The 16,008-nt window shown below is 41.5% G+C and overlaps 1 protein-coding gene across 1 annotated transcript in view; it reads right to left on the bottom strand.

The window, feature by feature from the left end:
- Positions 1–16,008, bottom strand: part of frem2a (FRAS1 related extracellular matrix 2a) — a 57,193-nt gene that overhangs the window by 5,544 nt on the left and 35,641 nt on the right. The window contains exons 7-16 of the mRNA XM_070983807.1: positions 10,445–10,594; positions 10,089–10,298; positions 9,125–9,322; positions 8,571–8,735; positions 8,173–8,355; positions 6,982–7,112; positions 6,342–6,500; positions 5,243–5,546; positions 3,853–3,984; positions 3,126–3,457 (exon numbers count right to left, since the gene is read on the bottom strand). Coding sequence (XP_070839908.1) covers positions 3,126–3,457; positions 3,853–3,984; positions 5,243–5,546; positions 6,342–6,500; positions 6,982–7,112; positions 8,173–8,355; positions 8,571–8,735; positions 9,125–9,322; positions 10,089–10,298; positions 10,445–10,594 — 1,964 coding nt within the window. The remainder of the gene's footprint in view (positions 1–3,125; positions 3,458–3,852; positions 3,985–5,242; positions 5,547–6,341; positions 6,501–6,981; positions 7,113–8,172; positions 8,356–8,570; positions 8,736–9,124; positions 9,323–10,088; positions 10,299–10,444; positions 10,595–16,008) is intronic.

The raw sequence follows: 16,008 nt of genomic DNA, 5'->3' as shown, positions 1-16,008 counted from the left end.
CAGACTTGTGCCTGATGAGGAAAGTGGGCAGGTGAGGACGATGTGGTGTCTCACCATCTCTTCCAGTCACAGAGTGGTTTAAAGTCTGGGATGGATCAGGCATGCAGAAAGCGCCTTTCTCAGGTGTGTTGTAAGAGAGGACATAAGGTGTGACGTGGACAACAAGGGTTGACTAGCACTGCTGTATTTCTTTACCTACAGCTGTTCTGTATAAGAATGCATAGTGAATATTTATAGCTTTGTATTGTAGAAATAGGATTACTTTAGTTAGAGTTATTTTGCAAAAATGCTCCCAAATAAGTAAAGTGCAGCATTTCTGATTCAGCACTTTTCTTTTTGTTGTAATGGAATCTAGGTTTGTGATAAATAAATAAAAGATGTTACAAAGACAATAGTGATAGATATCGTTATGCTTCCTGTCTGTTAGTGATTCTTATAACAAAGTGTTTTGGTTGTTTTGGATGTGAGATTAACTGTTGTGCTGAACTGCACATTGGTCAAGTGAACTGTCTGAACAGTTCTGAAAAAGTGAACAGGGTCTAGTGAGTTTGCCATTGAAAAAAAAAAAAAAAGTGATCATAGATGTAGTTCCACAAAGGCAGCCACTAGGTGTCTCTGTTCACCAACATTATATCAATTTTCAATGACTTGAAAGGTTTGGACTATGTGCCCACACAAGTTTGAGAAAGTCAGAGTTTATCTGAAAAACAGACTGAAAATGCAGCACCTTATCTCTGAAGTGAAAACGTGTGTGAATTTGCATAGTCAATTACCGAACTGAATGCTGGGCAGGAGATTAACTGGCAAGAGAAACCAAGGGAAGCAATTACACCGCGGATGTTTTTGGTATTTCTCTGATCAACCATTCTTCATCATTTGAATACATATATTATGGCATCCAATCTTATTTCTAAAATAACATCTGAACACAAAGTGCCACTACATTAAGAGTCTGTACTGCAAAAGCCCAGCTCTCAAAAACAAGAAAAAAGGAAAAAAAAAAAAAAAAAGGGGGGGTGGGGGGGTGGGGGGGCAATACATCACATAAAATAAGCAAAATTATCTGCCAACAGAACAGGAAAATTTCACTTAGAAAAGTTTTCAAAAAAAAGTGACAATATGTAGTTACAAAGGAACCACTTATCTTAAGAGTGATGTATACAGACTAAAAACAAGTACGTTTGTCTGGATACAAAGAAATTCTGACTTGGACAAAGCAGTTTTGTACTTCTTAGTGTTGATAAAACAGCTTTATAAATCTAGTTTCAAGCATGAAGTTGCTTAATAAGAAGTTATAATGTCTTAGTAAGATAATTAAAGACAAAAAAGCTGGAAACAAGTGAGATGCTCTAACATAAAAACTGCCTTGTAAGATGACATATCTTGCCAGATGAAAAAAAGAAGCATATATTGCTTTGATTTAAGATATTTCACTGTACTTAGACTTTGCTTTTTTGGCAGTGTGATATAATATCTTTGCATACAGAAGGACCAAAGACCATCAAAGACCTGCAATTCGCTGCACACACAGCTGAAATCTACCCAATCCATCTCAGGGTCTGTGACGTCTCAGTAGAGAAAGTTGTGAAATTGCTGAATCAGGATCCAAATGAGAAATGAAACAACCAAGGGGCCGAGAGACAAGCTGAACTCATTTTACAAAGCCATAATTTTATTATAACAACCTCCTATTATTATAACAATAAATGTATACTGACTAGAACTGAGTAAAAATAGCACAACTTCACAGATTCTAAATGATTCCAAAAATAATTTTTTCTTTCCTTCCTGGGTTCAACATTTCAGTTACTGTACTCCCCAGATAAAGAATTGCACTTGTGCAGACCAAAATAAAAACAAGAAAAAAAAACACTGATTGAATGGAAATCAAATGTTTTTTAACATTAATTTGGCCTTTTGTTCTTCAGAGGTAGCTGAATTATTTGACTCCCCCTCTGCTGTTTGATTCGTGAACCCTGGAGCAGCAGCAAGGTTCTGACTGCTTCTTTCTTTTTTCTTTTGGTGACACTCCTTGAAAAAAAAACAAAAAACATAACCCTAGTGACAGTGTGACAGTGATCTCCCTTAACGAAGTACACTTGAAGTCTTGTGGATGACGGGCGTCATGTGTAACTGTGTGCAAGCGGTTCTTACAGTGACTGGGGACAAGTAAATTAATTTCTGACTTCTTCTCCTTCTCACTCTCTCTTTCACACACACACACACACACACACATACACACAAACCCCATCACACACACAGCAGTCTGATCACCAACAAGAAGCTCACAGATCAAAGGCCGGAGGAACACAAAAGAGCAGCAGGACATGAGCAAAGGAGCGAGGGTCTGTCTCCTAATCCACAATAACAACAAGAACCATGAGAATACTGCAGCCTATTACAGTATGAAACACGAACAGCAATTGTAACGGCAGCTGCAATGATGCAACAACAGCAAACAGCTACTGGAAGTTTGTTAGCATGTAACTGGCAGCCAGCCATAATCCCAAATTTAACAGCAATGTCTCACTTCTCTACTGAGCTCAACTGTCATACCGCCAAGACGGTAAAGGAAGAAAACTGAGCAAGGGAACTAAGACATCTGCTGTAAACAGGACATAGATGTACTTCAGATATCGAAGAATAAAGTCACTGTCCTTTCAGGATTTCACAGATTTCCTGTTTATCTAAGCTTTAATGCTCAATGTTGATTTGTCCATTAGGGGAATGACAGGTTGGCAATACTCTGTTTGAGCGTGCTTGTTTCCATGCGCATATGTGTGTGCGCACACTAAAAGCTGTCAATCACACGCCGGGGCACCGAGCTGGCAAACACACACACACACACACACACACACACACACACACACACAAACATGCAGTGAATGAGACGTAAAACACAAGCAAACAGATATGGTGCCGGTCTGTCTGTGCGACCCTCTCGTTCAGAAGGCTGTAAATAGACTGAACATACAGACAGAAATACACACAGGTGGATGCATACACACACACACACACACACACAGAGGGGCTAACAGTCAAACAGATGTACATACAAACCAGAGATTGGAATTTCTGTGTTGTGGACAAATGTACACAGTACACACAGAAAAACACACACGCACCTGTCCATCAGTCCCTATGGTGCCTCCACAGTCAGTGAGCAGCTCAGACATGTGGTAGTAGCTGGTGAACTCCCAGAGACAGGCCTCCAGGTTCAGGTTCCTGTAAAAGCGCAATGTGCTGTTCCCCCGCAGTGAGTTGCTGAACTGATAGGGCGCCGTATCTCCCATGCTTTCAGGGCTGCGGGTGGAAGCGGTGATGAAGCCGTGACCTGTGGTGACCTCCTTGTAGTCGAGCAAGTTGGAGCAGCGGTGGTTTCCGACCCGGGTACCGTCAGGACTGAGAGTCAGCTCAAAGTTCACGAGAGGGCGAGTGGAGATGACCGGAAGCATGCCTGAGAGCGAAAACCAAGACGACGTGATTCTGACTGCGTTCGCCTACCTTTGATACTGAGAGAAATCATTATTTTAAAAAAAAAAAAACTTAGAGGAAAGAAATAGTTGAGCAAAGATGGGAAAAGTGATGAAAAGAAAAGCAGGGGAGCAACAGAAAAAAGGAAGAAGGAAACCTGGAGGAGACGAGGCAGAAGGAAACTGATTAAAAATCAAGAAGGGAATGTTAAGTAGTGGGTGTGCTGGAGGGTTTCTACAGCGGGGTTCGATGCAAAACCCAGCAAGATCTATATTCTGGCTGTCATGCTCCTGAGGATCCCCAGACGTGAATATTACACACACTACATTACACTTCACTTCATCTGTGGTACGAGTCCTGCCTCCAGCTCCTACCTACCATCTATGTGAGGCATGGTGACAGTCACTTTGATGAGGTTGGGGTGTTTCGGGTCTTCCGCTCCAGTGTAGCGTAGCTTTGCAGAGAAAGGCTCAGCGCCAACAGTCCCCATCTTACGTGGTTGACACATACCTTTGTATGACAGAGAGATTTTGAACACCCAAACAAACTGCAACACATTGGAGGAAAAAAGACTAACTGAATGGCTATGATTGTGTCTACAGCTGATTACTAATGCACTTCACCTTAAGTTATTTCAGTTATATATTTATACAGTAAAATACTATTACATCCATTTTTCCCTCAACCCGTCTGAGTCAGGCAGTGATTTCCACATCTCTAAGAATACCTCGCGACCACCCTGAGAGAGCGTTCCTGAACCTGTTGCATTCAGGATGTGTAGGTGGAGCGAGCGCAGCATAAGCGATTACATAGCAACAGCAAAATAATGCTTTTATTTTTTCACTTGAGAAAAGAGTAAGTGCTCTGACCCTCGCATCATTTGATTATGGAATGAAAATGTTGCCTCTGTCTCTCCTGCCAGATATCTATAATGCTATAATATGCTAAATGCTCTACAAGGATTTCTTTGGTCTTCCAGTCTGAGGGCCTGACACTCAACCATCAGTGGTGGAGTTACTCCAGTACTGTACATATGTACATAAGAACAAATGTGAGACATATCCACTTTACTTAACTTCTACTGCATTACATTTCAGAGGGAAATACTCTACTTTTTACACCACTACATCTATTTGTCAGTTTTGGTAAGTAGTAACTTTCCAGATCAAGATTTTACATATTAAACATATGAAGCTCTCATAAAATATATTGTTGTATTGTATATGAAATCAATTGAATTAGCTCCACTCTGTGCAACTACAACAGTAAAATTTTACTTACACATTAATGCATCAGTAATCCAATAAATTGATATTTGATACTTTAACACTCACAGGGGCAAATTGCATACTTTTACTTTTGATGCTTTAATTGCATTTTGCTTGTAACACTTCCATGCTTCAATCAACATCTAGAATGCAGGCCGTTTACTTGATTTTTATAAAGTGGCTCCACCACTTTCTATCATTATTTTGGGTCTTATATAGCTGAAAAACAAGCGATGTTTAAAATAATGGGCCCAAAAAGCTGCACTGTCAATACTTTCCAGTGATTTAGGCGTATTTTTCTTTAAAGTGTTTGTTGCACAGCTGAACCGTACAGTAGGCACTGTTCATTCAAAAACACTATTTCTGAATATTCGTGATGCTTGCAGAACAAAGCCCTTTTGTTTCTCATTGTAACAACAGGGCAAAGCTCTGTTTAATTTTTCCCCTTGAAAACTGGCAATGTAAGACGTAGACATGGCTGTTCATTGTTCTGTCCTCACCTTCCTCCTGGCTGATAGTGACAATGGGGCTGGTGAGCTCCAAACCCTCATCCCCGTTAGAATTAACAGCCCTAGCGGCACACTGGACCCTGGAGCCTGCCTGGAAGTAGACTGAGTCCAATGTGATCATCTTGGAGGATGTAAAGAAGGTGTCAAAGTCCACCTCCCTCATGGGACTGGTGACGCCATCAGGGCCAGCTGGGGCGCTGATGAGCCAGCGGTAGCGGGTCAAGGTATTGTTGATATGCTCGCTGATACAGATAGAGCCCGTCTTGTCATAGTCTGGGTATTTTGTGTTGCAAGCCTGGATGAGGAATATAGCCGGAGTGGGCGGGTGGGCAGGGACAGCACAGAGATGGGAAGGATACAGCAGATGCCAGAGGACAAAAGGAGAGAGAGGCACAGAATACAAACGAGTGAGTGGCTGTTGCCAAGGAAATCCAGATGTTTCAGTGTGCTACGTTTTTGCATTTAAACGGGTGGAAATGCTTTTCATAAGTAGAAAAACAGAGATTATGGGACGGAAGGCTGAGCTTTTGAAGTGCTTCCCTAGATATACTTTTAAACCTGTTGACACCGTGCCTCCTGATGTAGCACTCAACGCTTCACTTTTTGACAAGATTACTTCATTTTGTCTCCCTGACCACAACGCAGTGAAACACACACACTCACACACACACAAAGTCACATGGCCAGACATGGCAGTCACCTGAGAAGCAAATGTCTTAACACATCACAAAAATCCATTTAAGCATCTCACTGAGCCTGTATTCAAGAGTGGAAGGTATTCTCCTGTGTATGAAAGCACGCGGACTGTGCCCTACTAAACTGTGTAATGTGTCTTTTAAGGACAGACTGGCCAACTCCGGAAGGACGATTTAACTTTGGCTAAAGAAAAAATGTGGCTCCTGAGGGATAACAATGTCCCCTCGGCTCCCAGAGGATGTGGGTTCTGATTAGGTCCTGCTGCCTCATTATGCAAAAATCCTACAAATTTAACCGCAGTCCGTCAAGTGTTCTGTTTCTGTGCAGCAGGCAGTCCAATTCCAAAGATATCTCCAAAGCCACTTGTGTGAACATCGCGATTACTTTGACTCACTGTGACACAGATGACAGGGTAACCAGCTGGAGGGTGGAGGTTGTCTGCTGTCCTGGCGGCGTTGTCGTAATGGAGCAGCGACACCACATGAGGCAGGGAGGGGAAGGTGACATCAGCCATGCTGTTGGTCTCCTCGATGTAAACTATCGCTTTAGTTACCTGTTCCAGAAAAAGAGGTGTAAGACTAATGAGAAGTAGCGACACAGCGCTGTCTCTGAAGCAAGACACCACCAATTAGGCTCAGTGAAACGATTAAACTCATCACGGGGCTGGATGTGTTTACAATCTTGCAGTCTCGCCTGATTCCTGGCTTCTCTAGTTACCCTTCTCTCTTATTTCTCTCACGCTGCCTCTTCTTCTTCTGCTGCTCGCTGTTTTGTTTTCATAGATAATCTATTATTTATTGTGAAATGTTTTCATCGCTCTTTTGGCTGCAGCTACAGGAAAGTGCTGCTCTGTCTCGGTCAGGACACCCTTGTAAAAGAGATCCCTGATCTCATTGTGACTGACCTGGATAAATGTGGGTCAAATGAGAAAAAAAAAAAGTTTTTCATCTCTTTACTTTTTCATCAAGCTGAAATTCCATATCTGGATTTTGTGTGATTGCTGTGTGATGGTTAGGCATTAACACGCTCCTGACCTGAGTTTCAGCCACCATGTTTTCATCAGGCTTCAGGTGGAGGGTAAAGGCTTCCCTCATTTCTCTGACTCCATCAAACAGCACCTCCACCTCCACCACATGCTCCTTATCCCCCTGTTTGAACTCAATGTCTGGACACACAAAAACACAGAAACAGCTGATCAATACACACAATATAGTTTATATTAAAATAAGCGCAATGCATTAACTGTGCTGGCAACTTGAGTCAGAAAGAAAAGAAAAAGTCAGGTGGCCAAGTTTCTCTCTTTTTGTTTTTGCTGAGTTGAGTTTCCACAAAGAAATAAAAAGCCTCACAGGTTAGCCCAAATCATGTTTTATTGCTTCAGAGGAATATATCACAGTTAAAAAGCATTGCAGGTTTCTATTTGCATAGCGTTAAAGGTGGCCAATATTCTTGCAAGATAAGTTGCAGAGCGTTGCATTGGAAATGTGCTGCACTGAGAAAATATTGGGCAAAATGAGAAATTCAACACTGTATGATTCAAAACTGCTGGGAAATTGGCACTATTTGAACGGCGGGTAGGCAGGTACGATTTGAATAGACTGAAAGCAGTCATATAAATATTTCAAGCCTTGATTAAGCTAAGAAAGGTTCACTGCACTAAAAGCTGAGTGGATGGAGAGGAAGATTTCACCCTGCTGACAAAGCATGAAAAACTACTGAAATTCAATTAAAAATTGCATGACCCTCCACTGGACTACTGCAGAAATTACTTTTCCCCATTTGGGATGAAATTAGAAATCAATGGCCCTCGCCCAAATAAATCCCTATGGTCATTTCCATTAATTTAACATTGCTAGGGGGGCCTTGTTTCACAACCTCTCTTATTAGCTGCTGCAAATGCTCAACAGAAATTATCAGAAGGATAGCTGAAGGCCAGTAAGAATAAAGGTAATGAATGCATCATGTGGAGTGTTTAAACACTAGTGGTGCTGTCAAGGTTTTGGAGTGGTTTTATGTGGTAGGACATGCCCATTTACTTTTGCAAAGCATGCTGGATGCAGTTGTTAGTCTCTCAGGTAGTAAATCACATTTCTGTTGCATGATAAAGCTCTTTAATTGCAGCTGGATTTGAAAAGTCTGCACTGCATTACCCCACTTCTTTAATATTTAAACACCCCGGTGTTCTTTCGTCCCTGAGAGGCATAAGAGGACGCTGTATTGTTTACCTTGAGACACGGGGTAGTAGTCCTCTCCTGAGATAGCTGACCCATCTTTGGTGTGAACACGGACCACTGACACTTTTGATGTGTCACCCACTCGTACCACAGGGATCCTCACAGTTGCCACAGCGCCGGCTTCCTTTGGTTCACTAACACTGAATTTGGTTTCAAAGAAACGGATGATGGGTTCTAAGGCACAACAGAAAGGGAGAAATATATAACTCAAATTGTCTGATTATGGACAGAAAACTTTAAATATCACTCCCTTAACTATTACTGATGATGACAATGATAAATTAGAACCAGAATTGCTCAGTTATTCATAAAAAAAAGCTGGATTAATGTCTTTTTATTTCATTCCCGCCTTCCCCCCACCGCCGTTTCCCCCTCTTCGTCTCACTTACTGTCAGCCGTGTCCTTGATTTTCACCAGGGTCTCATTCAGAGCTCCCACTGATGCGCCAAACTGTGAGTCGCTCTTCGGGTTGCCTAAGACCAACCGCAGCTCTTCTCCTTCCTCGTACAGCGTGTCATCAACCAGTGACAGAATACATGGCTTCTCCGCCTCGCCTAGAGTGCACAGCGACATGGCGATGACGGGACATGTCAGAAAAATTTGAGGTGGGAGAAAGGATAAAATAAGTTCTACAATAATTCTTCTTTTTTCCTTGTTACAGCATATAACATCTTATTTATATAACTTTTTCTCACTTTGTGCAGTTCCTCAAGAGTTTCTGGAAGCTGTTCGCACATGTTGTGGAAAGAAATACTAAGAACTGACAGCACAGTAGGTAACATATACTTGCAAGCCCCTGCCTGCAAGGCACTGTTGATTTTGCAAACATTGCGTGACAAAAAAAAAAAACAAAACAGTTTAGAGCTGTTTATTTCATTAAAAAGGTGTCAAGTTTGAAGACCTGTTAAATCAAAAAAAAAAAAGTGTGATTTTACTGGATCACCTGGTAAGAAAGTGATGACAGATGCGTCCGTGTTGGGTCGCTCATCAAAGTCAGAGGCGACCTCTGCCGAGCCCTGACGGGTGTAACAGCGGACGGTGGATTTGTGTCTGATGTCGCCACTGCGGTACACTGTCACTGTGATCTGACCGTCACTCTCCTCTCCGGTGTACACTGGCTCGCGGAACTGCACCTTTGGCACTGTCAATCAACAGGTGAGATTAATCATCACATACAGTATGACAGAGGCAGTAATAACACCTCCCATGCTGTCTGGGCTGATTTTAAAAAGCAAATTAAATAACATGGCTGTCATGGGAAGCTTTTTTCTGGTCAAACATCTGTAATGACCTTTGCTAAACTATGAATAAACAGTAAATGAAAAGTGACAAATTCATCGCTTAGTTGTGTTTATAACAGCTGAACTGAAGTGTACAGAATTTGTCTAGAAAAGCTAGAACAAAAGCTAGAAAAACATGTTTCCAAGACAGTTGTTTTTAAGACTTTCATACAGCTTTTCAGCACTTGGGGAAGATATACACAACAAACTTGATACAAAATGCAATTAAGTGTTCAAATTATATATTAACAGTACAGAAAAACAAGACTCCACAGCCACGCTAGAAGCTCTGTGAGGCTGTACTTCGCAAAGCTTTGAGCTAAAGGCTAACATCAATATACAAACATGAAAAGTCAAAGATCACCAAAGTTAGTGCAATTCATCCTGAGGGGGGCATGGATATCTGTGCAAAACTTTGCATCAATTCATCGACTAGATGTTTAAATATTTCACAGGATAAGTGAAAACTGCTGGTTGCACCAGAGGAAAAATCAGAGGATCATTAAACTCACTGGGATTCATCTCCTCAGCACCATGGATTTACCAAATTTCAAGACCATTTCATTCAATAGCATGGCTACAAACATCATACTGAAGTTGAAAAAAGATACAGTAAGATTCACTTACAGTCAGACACCGAGTCATTGATGAAAACTGCAGCCTTCCCAGGTTCTCCCAGGATGCCGTTCACTGGCATACGCAAGACAAGCTCAAAGCTCTCAGTTCCCTCCAGCTCCGGCTGTCCCAGGTCATCCAGAATGATGACCCTGAACGTCTGCATGCTGACGCCCGGAGCAAAGTCCAGGTTACGACTGATGCCCACGTAGTCAATACCAGCTGGAGGAAGCACAGGTATGAAGGGTCAGAAAAAGCAATGAGAGGCTGAACAGACATACAGAATGCCGGCTGATGATCTCATCGCTACAGTAAGTTCAATGGTTTCCAAGCACAAGCGACACTTGACCACACGGCTGGGAGCTCACCTTCTGCAGAGACGGGCTCAGCCTTGCGAGACCGAACTGTGATGGTTCCAGTCTTGGACAGATCTGTTCCTGTCCTCCACACTTTGACCTCCACATATCCATCACTCTCATCCACGTGATACTCTACCTCTCCAAAGTAAAACACTGGAGCTGGAGAGAAAAGTAAGAAAAAAATAAAAAAATAAATCAGCAGTATTTGTTCATTCCTTTATAATCTTGTTTATTGTACATTGCACGTTCATAATTTCCCTGTACTTTCTACCTGTGCTTGTTTGTTGCTGCAGTTTTACTGTGTCTGACATCCTGACTGTTTAACATATTAAATACTTCTGGAGCTTTTATTTATTATTCCACATTTGGACACAGGTGGCCTTTTTAGTGCTCTGATAGTTGTCTCGTGTTGCTTTTTGTACTTGACGAACCTTGGTAGCAGGGTTCACATTTACAACTTTTTTTACTTTACTTTACTTAATTCAACTTGTCTTCTCTCCTTACGCGTGCACCTGTGGTAACATTAGACCTGTCAGCTGCCACCCGCAGTCTGACATAATTCATTTGTAAAGCCAGCAGCCGGATACAGAGGTCAAACAGCGACAGCCCATTAGTCTGAAGTTAAACTGCAGGGAGGCATGACCTTTCAACCTTTCCTGGCCTTTCATCCCACCTCATTGTTACCATTCTTCTGACAGAAACCACTAAGTACTTTCAACAAAAGAGGATGCAGTTAGCACTGAAAAACAAGGCTTGTGTGTGTGTGTGTGTGTGTGTGTGTGTGTGTGTGTGTGTGTGTGTGTGTGTGTGTGTGTGTGTGTGTGTGTGTGTGTGTGTGTGTGTGTGTGTGTGTGTGTCTTTCTCCAAATGTGACATAGTGAGATGGTGAGACAGAGAGAAAGAGGCCCCCTAGATGGCTCAAAGGCTTGTTTGAACTGGCATTGTTTCCTGAGGCAGCAAAGTGGAGGCAGTCCAATGTGTATTTGACAGCTTCATCTTTCACAAACCCCCCTGTCAAGTCCAAAAAACCGACAGAATAAAAGTTCTTCTGTCTCTGTTTTAAGCTGCCACTCTCTCTCACTCGGCGCCTTTATTATATCCTGGCATATAATCCAAAAATAGCACGCGTATTATCATTTTTTTGTGTCATGATCAAACACTTCAGCAGTCCAGAGATTTTTTTTTTCTTCCTGAGTATCACTCTTATATACTTTCATATTTTATTTATATACTTTAACTGGGCCAGATAACAAAAGCTAAGAATAGTGTACATAACTAAAGGAATGAGAAAATTTACTGCAGAGTAAATTTTGGCTCTCAACTTAATAAGTGGTAGCCGAGGGCAAGAGCACTCAGCGAGTATCACAGATCAGGTGCCGCCTGCGTCCTCTCGCTCCATCCCGAGACTTGTTTTCTCAATGCATCTATCTGTCTTTATTCCATATGCTTTCCTCCTACACACAGCTTCACCTAACAGATGCAGCTCTGGTTTGTAATGCAAATCAGGTCTGTGTATTTGCACAATAGTGAAAGGAACATTACAGATTGTGTAGGTGAGAATAACACTTAGATTAAATCACCTCACCAAATACTCCAAACAGTGTGTGAGCTGGTAAGTTTTATTTTTGGATGATCATTATTGCGTTAATGAACGCCTCTGCAATAGCAGCGGAAACGTGTGGCATATCTGTAAACTGCGTTCCTTTTTGCCCTCAGAGAGGAAGCTTCTCCTTCGCTGCTGATATACATGTCTGCGTTCACACATGTCCCGACTGCACCCGCGGATGACAAATTCCTGACACCCCAAGAGGGGGGTTGAGTGGTGACTGATGAGTGAGAACTGCATCCTCTCTCCCCTCTGGGACCACGCCTGCGGTTTAGCACTCTGAAGCATGTGTGAGGTCTGGGGAAGGTGTAAAGCCAAATTGTGATAATTACTATGTGTGGGTGTCTGTAGCTGTTTGTGTGTCACTGCACCGTTAAATACAGTTTATAGAGCATTCTCAGCTGCTGTTGGAAGGAGGTGACTCAGAAATGTTGTCTTTAAGTATTACTCAGGCATCTGAAGTGCTTTTCTTTATGTTTAAAGCTTCCCATTAGTGCTTGGAGCAAAAATTCATACATATAAGGCATGCAAAATGATTAAGAAGGTAGGAAATTGAGTTCTGACACAGACATCATGTTTATTTTTCTGACTTTTATCCAATTTTTGCTTTATAGTCTGAAATGCCGGACAGGTTTACCTCTTCAGACCTTAAACTATTAATACAATGAAACAGGTTGTGAACCTTTGAATCTTTGCCCCATTATTAGGTTATTGAAGTTTGTCGTTACACTACATGCTAATGTGCAAATTGTTGACTATTTCCATTTCCATTTCCATTTCCATTTCCATTTCCATTTCCATTTCCATTTCCATTTCCATTTTCTTTGCTTGTTTTTATTTAATTTGCATGCTGCATGTTACAGGAGGCTAAATTAAGGGAGAAAATGAACAGATAAGCAGAAGAGGGCCACGACTTGCTGCTTGTAATTGAGAATATGTGCTATCAGATGGCATGCGTGCATAATAGAAACATATTAAAGTTGGTTTAAGCATCGAATGTGTTGCCATATAATGACAGCAGGTGAAACAAAAGTTTCAAGTCCACTGCAGTCCACCCCCTAAAGTTGAGAAAAAACACTTTCTATCTGCAGCGGGGGCATATAATGTACGAACGAGCAATGAGCAAGCAATTCTGCTGCTTCAGGAGTGTGACCAACAGTAAGGCTGCCCTAGTATTTAAATGAAGGACTGGGTTTCCAAGAAATACTCTGAGCTAATCTACAATTCTACAAACTCAGCTGTGGCCATATGCACCCGGCTGAGAGGGCCTGACTGTCCTCTCTTCTTGGCAGGGCACAAGGAGATGACAACACTCACTTTGAGTCAGAGTGTGCAGCCATGCGGAGCACAACACTCCAGGAGACAGGTACTGTTGAGTTTAATCTGATAAAGCACTAAATCTAGCAGACACCCCTGGGTCTTTTTTTTTTTTTCAGCTAAAGTGAGAGAAAGTGTGATGTGTGTGTGTGTGTGTGTGTGTGTGTGTGTGTGTGTGTGTGTGTGTGTAGTAGTGGAGGAATAGATGGAAGGAAAATGGCAGACTAAACTTGACTTTGACCTGGGGGAAGGAAAAATGGGGCTAGAGAGAGCAGTAGCAGTCACACAAGTGCTTTTCTCACCACTTACTTTTGATGCAGAATTCGAGAGCCAGCCGTAACGTGGCGTGCATGCACATAAACACGCATGCACGCCAGGCGCAGGCAAGCACACACGCAGCGTCGTAACTCTTGTTTTCACTATTTTCCTCGCCGACTTGAGTTTGTACTAAAGTGAAGGAGGCTGCAGTTTGACTGGCTGGGTTCAGGTATTAGAGCGCTGTCAGACGGTGTATTATCCTCCGGGAGGCTAAAAATGACACATCATCTCTCACTGGAGTTGGGCTTTCACAAACACATTTCCATCCCTTTGAACTCAGCACCACGTCTGAAGTCATCTGACAATTTACTAACAATCAGACAGTGTGTCATGTTTCTTGTTAACTAGCCCCCAGATGCTTCTACACACACACACACACATACAAATGCACACATGCATACACACACACACTCAATTTGGCACAATTGTTTGTATCCCTAAATGAGTTCTCAGTTGTAAGCCGTCATTGTTTTATTTATCCCAGTCTGCAGTTTGGCACTATATGACAAGTCCTCTCTGACACTATTCTTTCCGCCACAAACAATTTATGACTAAATGAAAGAGTTACGAGGATGGAAGACTGAGAGTCCTCTGAGAGGAAAATAGTCAAATGTCACTAAAAGAATTTAACATTTTTAAAATCTTAACTTGGAGATACACCCTGACCCACATACTGCTAAAAAAAAGTGTTTTCAGGCTGAGGAAACTTGCACTGATGACACCCACATCCCCTCTATTGTTATCTGTTGATTACCTTATTATGTGATGTAATATTGTTTATTATTTCAACCCAATGAAGACCCTGTGGGATGAAATCAATGGTGGGAAAAGCACTTTATTACAAGTAAAGGTCCTTCAATATTTTACTTTTGAACAAAAGTATTGGCATTGAAATATACTTAAAGAACCACAAGTTCAAGTATTCATCATTCAAATGGCCCATTTCAGAATAAAACATGTAATATGATTGGATTAATATTATTGGCTTCATTATTGGTGCCTTCATGTGTACATCAAACGGTGAGGTTAATTCTAACTACCTTATATACTGCCGTTCACATCTTAATTTAATATTATATTATATTATATTATATTATATTATATTATATTATATTATATTATATTATATTATCGCCCGTTGACAGCTGGGATAGGCTCCAGCCCCCCCGCAACCCCAAAAGGGATAGTCGGGTATAGAAAATGGATGGTTGGTTATATTATATTGTTGTTTGTTGATTAATCTCAAAGTAATTAGTAACTTATTAACAAATAAATAAACAAAGTGGGGTAGAATGTAGAATATTTCCGCTGAAATGTAATGGAGGAGAGGAATAAAGTAACAGAAACAGTAACAGAAAACTCAAGTTAAGTACAAATACCTAGACACTGTACAAGTACAGTACCTGAGTAAATGTACTTAGTTACTTTCCACCACTGCCTGAAACCAGTCTGAAAGGTTTTTGCAAGTTTTAACCAATATGCCAGACTACTAAATAAAGGCTTTGAATATTACTCCTCTCCTTGCTCTGCCTAAAAAAAATTGCCTCTTCTTTCCTGTATAGTTATTTTGGATGGCAGCCAAATGCAGATGTTCATTTCCTCAACACAATATGGCGAATAACGAGGTAAATTTCTCCTTAACAAGGTAAGTATAAATAGAGAGAATGAAACATCCATCTGGAGCATCGTAGCCAGTGAAAACAAGACATTTACACTCAGTTGGACGAGATGTAAGTCAATTAGATCTTATTCATTTGATGATATATCTTCCTCGGAACTCATCTTTAAATATTGGCAAGCACTGCGGGGCTTAAAGTCTTACTCTGACTTTACACAGGAAACAGGAAACCAGGGCATATTTTACAGTTTGCATATCTCTAGTCAGACGGCAGATGGGTGGGTGAGTTTATAACTCTGAACAATAAGAGCCACGCAGGAAAGACTTCCTTGACATCTATAAGGCCTTGATGTTGTTAAGTCACGTTGCTGGTATCTGACTCACATTCATTTCACCGCTGTTCTCTCTTCTCCAGGAAAAATGTGCTTTACTCTAACAATCCATACCATGACATTTAACACAAAACTTTGAGTGGAGGCATTCAATCTCTCTAAGTCTATAAAGCAAGTCAATGCAGAATAGTGAGACACTGGCGAGGGTCTGTAGATTGGAATAGGTATTTCCCAGCAGGCCTGTCCCTCCCCTGGTAAATCCTGTCCACATTTCTCTGCCTTTCAGAAGATGTAATCTATTTTGCCCGTGCGATGCTCTTACAGGATGAAAACAGACCAGGGACATGAGCGATAATGCAGTCCCATCGGACTTCCGTGTGAG

This window comes from Chaetodon trifascialis, chromosome 16 (assembly GCF_039877785.1).
Source record: "Chaetodon trifascialis isolate fChaTrf1 chromosome 16, fChaTrf1.hap1, whole genome shotgun sequence".
In the NCBI taxonomy this organism is placed as follows: Eukaryota; Metazoa; Chordata; class Actinopteri; order Chaetodontiformes; family Chaetodontidae; genus Chaetodon; species Chaetodon trifascialis.
Note: the sequence above shows the minus strand (reverse complement) of the source record. Positions and strands in the feature narration are given on the sequence as shown.